This window comes from Stegostoma tigrinum, chromosome 10 (assembly GCF_030684315.1).
Source record: "Stegostoma tigrinum isolate sSteTig4 chromosome 10, sSteTig4.hap1, whole genome shotgun sequence".
NCBI lineage: Eukaryota > Metazoa > Chordata > Chondrichthyes > Orectolobiformes > Stegostomatidae > Stegostoma > Stegostoma tigrinum.
Window position 1 is genome coordinate 73,383,740 of NC_081363.1, and position 6,000 is coordinate 73,389,739.

The 6,000-nt window shown below is 44.1% G+C and overlaps 1 protein-coding gene across 1 annotated transcript in view; it reads left to right on the top strand.

Moving 5' to 3' along the window:
• Window positions 1–5,453, top strand: part of LOC125455315 (cytochrome c oxidase assembly protein COX16 homolog, mitochondrial) — a 37,883-nt gene extending 32,430 nt beyond the window's left edge. The window contains exon 4 of the mRNA XM_048537093.2: window positions 5,094–5,453. Within this exon, the coding sequence (XP_048393050.1) occupies window positions 5,094–5,225 (132 nt within the window). The 3' untranslated portion in view covers window positions 5,226–5,453. The remainder of the gene's footprint in view (window positions 1–5,093) is intronic.
• The last annotated feature ends 547 nt before the right edge of the window (window positions 5,454–6,000 follow it).

Below are 6,000 nucleotides of genomic sequence, written 5' to 3' on the forward strand. Positions count from 1 at the left end.
TTCAATATTTCCCTTTTTGCAGGAGAAACAAAGGTTCTCTGGCATGTGGCCAAAATTTAAAAATAAGACTCATCAAATAATAAAATTTCTGCGCTATCTGCAACTTCCTTGTGCTACGACAATTTGAAATAAAAAATTAATTCCGGATATAAACTAAAATGCAGCATGATGAATTAATTGTACACATAATACCTGCTAGCAGCTGCCAGAGTGGAGGTGATGTTTGGATAAGTAGCTTCTCACTTTTAAACCAATGCACGCACAAACTCTTTGTCAAAGGCTACAATCCCAAGCAAAATGTCTTCCTCGAAGACTGTTTCAGAAGCTCCATATTCTGCTCCATGAGAGCAAGAAGCCCTGGGGATTTCCCAAACAGTGTGCTGTTTAACTACTACTGTGCAATTGTGGCTTGGTATTTCCTCTCAAAGGTTAGAGATAAAGAAGATGGATAATTCCATTTCCTTTTTAACAGTGTGCCATTGGATGGCAAGAGAAGTTCCTATGTTAAATTAATACTCAAAATATTGTCTGTTTAAAGTGAATTGGTGTAGATTAGGAGAAAAAAACCTGAAAAATGAACTACTTGGGAAGAGAGGAGAAAGATGATTTGTGTGGTTTCAACTGTGGTCATCCCAACTTGTCTTTGTTGACAGGAGTACCAGTTACCTTTTTTGTATTTTTCTCCCCATCTCTTCCAGTGCAGGCAAACACCAGGATGCTTAGGGAAATCAAATACCCATGGCATCTGTGAGAAATCAATAGGAAAGGCACACAATTTGATATAGAGTTTAAAAAACAGAAGTTGCTGGAAAAGCTCAGCAGGTCTGCCAGCATCTGTGAAGAAAAAATGTTAATGTTTCAGGTCTGGTGACCCTTCCTCAGAACCATTCCTCTGTTCTTTGGGTTTTTGTTAGTGTTCCCTTATTTTCCCTTTATGACGAGTGAGATGAGGGAAATGTGCAATTAGAACATAGAACAGTGCAGCACAGAACAGGCCCTTCAGCCCACAATGTTGTGCCGACCATTGATCCTCATGTATGCACCCTCAAATTTCTGTGACCATATACATGTCCAGCAGTCTCTTAAATGACCCCAATGACCTTGCTTCCACAACTGCTGCTGGCAACGCATTCCATGCTCTCACAACTCTCTGCGTAAAGAACCTGCCTCTGACATCCCCTCTATACTTTCCACCAACCAGCTTAAAACTATGACCCCTCGTGCTAGCCATTTCTGCCCTGGAAAATAGTCTCTGGCTATCGACTCTATCTATGCCTTTCATTATCTTGTATACCTCAATTAGGTCCCCTCTCCTCCTCCTTTTCTCCAATGAAAAGAGACCGAGCTCAGTCAACCTCTCTTCATAAGATAAGCCCTCCAGTCCAGGCAGCATCCTGGTAAACCTCCTCTGAACCCTCTCCAAAGCATCCACATCTTTCCTATAATAGGGCGCCCAGAACTGGACGCAGTATTCCAAGTGCGGTCTAACCAAAGTTTTATAGAGCTGCAACAAGATCTCACGACTCTTAAACTCAATCCCCCTGTTAATGAAAGCCAAAACACCATATGCTTTCTTAACAACCCTGTCCACTTGGGTGGCCATTTTAAGGGATCTATGTATCTGCACACCAAGATCCCTCTGTTCCTCCACGCTGCCAAGAATCCTATCCTTAATCCTGTACTCAGCTTTCAAATTCGACCTTCCAAAATGCATCACCTCGCATTTATCCAGGTTGAACTCCATCTGCCACCTCTCAGCCCATCTCTACATCCTGTCAATGTCCCGCTGCAGCCTACAACAGCCCTCTGCACTGTCAACGACACCTCCGACCTTTGTGTCGTCTGCAAACTTGCTGACCCATCCTTCAATCCCCTCATCCAAGTCATTAATAAAAATTACAAACAGTAGAGGCCCAAGGACAGAGCCCTGTGGAACCCCACTCACCACTGACTTCCAGGCAGAATATTTTCCTTCTACTACTACTCGCTGTCTTCTGTTGGCCAGCCAATTCTGTATCCAAGCAGCTAAGTTCCCCTGTATCCCATTCCTCCTGACCTTCTGAATGAGCCTACCATGAGGAACCTTATCAAATGCCTTACTGAAATCCATATACACCACATCCACAGCTCGACCCTCATCAACTTTTCTAGTCACATCCTCAAAAAACTCTAAGGTTTGTAAGGCATGACCTACCCCTCACAAAGCCGTGTTGACTGTATTTGATCAAGCCATGCTCTTCCAGATGGTCATAAATCTTATCCCTCAGAATCCTTTCTAACACCTTGCAGACAATAGACGTGAGACTTACTGGTCTATAATTGCCGGGGATTTCCCTATTTCCTTTCTTGAAGAGAGGAATTGCATTTGCCTCTCTCCAGTCCAGGTACGACTCCAGTGGAGAGCGAGGATGCAAAGATCTTCGCAAGTGGCGAAGCAATTGCATTTCTCGCTTCCCAAAGCAGCCGAGGACAAATCTGGTCCGGGCCTGGCGACTTGTCAATCTTAATGTTTGACAAAATTTTCAGCACATCAGCTTCCTCTATCTCTATCCATTCCAGCATGGCACCTGCTCTTCAAAGGTTTCATTCACTACAAAGTTCGTTTCTTTCGTAAAGACAGAAGCAAAAAACTCATTTAGGGCTTCCCCTACCTCCTCAGGCTCCACACACAAGTTCCCTATGCTATCCCTGATTGGCCCTACTCTTTCCTTGATCATTCTCTTATTCCTCACGTAAGTGTAAAATGCCTTTGTGTTTTCCCGGATTCCTTCTGCCAAGCCTTTCTCGTGCCCCCTCCTGGCTCTCCTCAGACCATTTTTGAGCTCCTTCCTTGCCTGCATGTAATCCTGTCTAGCTGAACTTGACCCTAGCTTCCTCCACCTTATGTAAGCTACCTTCTTCCTTTTCACAAGAAGCTCCAGCGCTCTCGTCATCCAAGGTTCCTTTATCTTACCCCTTCTTGCCTGTCTCAGAGGGACATATTTACTCATCACTCCCAACAACTGTTCCTTAAACAGTCTCCACATGTCTATAGTTCCCTTACCATGGAACAACTGCTCCCAGTCCATGCTTCCTAACTCATGTCTAATCGCATCATAGTTTCCTCTTCCCCAATTAAATATCCTCCCATTTTGCCTAATCCTCTCCTTCTCCATAGCTATGTAGAATGTGAGGCAGTTATGGTCACTATCACCAAAATGCTCTCCCACCACAAGATCTGATACCTGCCCCGGCTCGTTTCCGAGCACCGAGTCTAGAATGGCCTCTCCCCTCGTCGGCCTGTCAACGTACTGCGTTAGGAAACCCTCCTGAACACACCTTACAAAAACAGCTCCATTCAAATCTTCTGCTCGAAGGAGGTTCCAATCAATATTAGGAAAGTTAAAGTCACCCATTACAACAACCCTACTGCGTCCACACTTTTCCAAAATCTGTCGACCTATGCTTTCTTCAATCTCCCTGCTGCTATTGGGGGACCTGTAGTAAACCCCTAACGAGGTGACTACTCCCTTGCTGTTCCTAATTTCCACCCATACTGACTCAGTAGGCAGATCTTCCTCGACAAAGGAAGCTTCTGTAGCTGTGATACCCTCTCTGATTAGTAGTGCTACACCCCCTCCTCTTTTTCCCCCCTCCCTATTCTTTTTAAATGTTCTAAACCCTGGAAGATCCAGCAACCATTCCTGCCCATGAGAAACCCATGTCTCTGTTATGGCCACTACATCATAGCACCAGGTACTGATCCATGCTCTAAGTTCATCACTTTTATTCCCGATACTCCTTGCATTAAAGCAAACACACTTTAACCGATCCCTTGGTTCCTTCCCAGGAAAATCCTTCCCACTAGCTGGTCTACCTCTTGCTACTGCCTCACCTGCATCAACGCTCACCTCTGGTATACAGCTCAGGTTCCCACTCCCCTGCCATACTAGTTTAAACCCTCTCGAACTACTCGAGCAAACCTTCCACCCAGGACATTGGTCCCCTTCCAGTTCAGATGCAACCCGTCCTTCTTGTACAGGTCCCACCTTCCCCAGAAGGCATACCAATTATCTACATATCTGAAGCCCTTCCTCCTACACCAGCTGCTTAGCCACGTGTTCAGCTGCGCCCGCTCCCTGTTCCTCACCTCGCTATCTCGTGGCACCGGTAGTAAACCAGAGAACACTACTCTGTTCGTCCTGCTCTGCAGCTTCCATCCTAACTCCCTGAAATCACTTTTTATATCCTCAATCCTTTTTCTGGCTATATCATTTGTGCCAATATGTAACACGATTTCTGGCTGTTCGCCCTCCCCTTTTAGAACTTTATACACCCGATCGGAGACGTCCCGGACCCTGGCACCAGGGAGGCAACATACCTTCCGGGAATCCCGATCTTGACCACAAAATCTCCTGTCGATTCCCCTAAATATCGAGTCCCCTACCACGAGTACTTTTCTATTCTGCCCCCTTCCCTTCTTTGCCACAGTGTCAGGCTCAGTGCCGCCTTGCTGATATATATGGTCACTGCTTTCCTTCCCGGCTGCCCCTCTGGTCCTCGTCACTTCCTCCGCTGCTCCCGCTCCTTCTCTGAAAGAGGAAAAACACCGCTGCCCGCTACCGGTAAGTAATTTTAAAAATAAACTGCTTTACCTTAGCTGCAGTCTTCCGGGTCCGTCTTACCTCCGCTGCTGCTCGCACTCAAAATGGCCGTTGGCGTCGAAGGGTGAGTATTTATACTCACTGCTTTCCTTCCCGCTGCCCCTCTGGTCCTCGTCACTTCCTCTGCTGCTCCCACTCCTTCTCTGAAAGAGGAATAGCTGTGCACAGAAACACGTGGAAAAGTGGCTCCTGAACAGAGAGGAAGTAATGGTATTCAGAAGGGCAAAATGATGACATAAGTAGTTATAAATTTTAATTATTTTTGTTGTGGAGCATTATATAGATTGTTACATTTGTGTAAAAATACTTTGATTTCTTCAGTCCACTGCAATGCTACTATTTTAATAATCCCATAAATGTTCAATAGTCGTAAGCTTTCCAGTCATCTTGTGTAAAAACATTTTGATTTTCTGAGACTGTGTGAAAGTACAGTTCTTTTATTAAAAACAGAAACTACAGCAACAGAACTTGGATGACTGGGTAAACATCCGAGGACCACGTCCCTGGGAAGATTCAAAATCCTACCAAGAACAGCAGCGGAACAGCCAAAATGCAAACAGTATCATTAACATGAAACACTGATCTTGATCTGTTTACATCTGATCACTGATATAGCTGAGCTGAGCTGATGATCTGAGTTGGTGGCTTTTCCTGAAAATCTTTGCACTTTTGCATAGATTTAAGAGATGATACTTTATTGCAATATAATTTAAAATGGCAAATTGGAGACTGTGAAAAAGGATCTATTGTAAATTGTTTCCAATATATGTTTGACTTTTGTTTTCTAATAAAATAGTCCTCAAGATTTCATTGCGTGTTCAATGCAAAGTGAATTTTAAACTATTGCTGAGAGAAAATGACAAGCAACTGCTGCATCTTTATTTATTTCTCCAGTTAGTATTAGTACACTGCTCTCATTCAGCAGTCATCTTCTGTTTCCTGGCAACCAGTTGCAGTAACTCTAAATTAACATGGCACTGGACCTGTGCGCAATGCTGCTCATCTTGGTGTCAGCTTTCACAGTAGAGGGCCAGAACCAAGCAATGTCTGATTTTTTTGGCGTTCGTATAATTGCCCCTATAATTGCACATCTCTGACAATTCTATGAATGTGTTTTGTCGAATTTTCACTGCATAATGAGAACCCTAACTGGAACATGATTTGTTTAGTTAACAATTTGGTAAAACAGGGCCCTAGAGAAAATGTTTGTCGCTTTGATTTGTAGGTGGCCTGCTGCAGTTTATTCACCATGAAAAGAAAATAATGTAACCTTGATCATATTCATTAAATGTTGAATAGATGTTCCCATCTCATTTTGCCTTTCCCTCTGAGTACCGAAAATAACCTTGACTCAAAC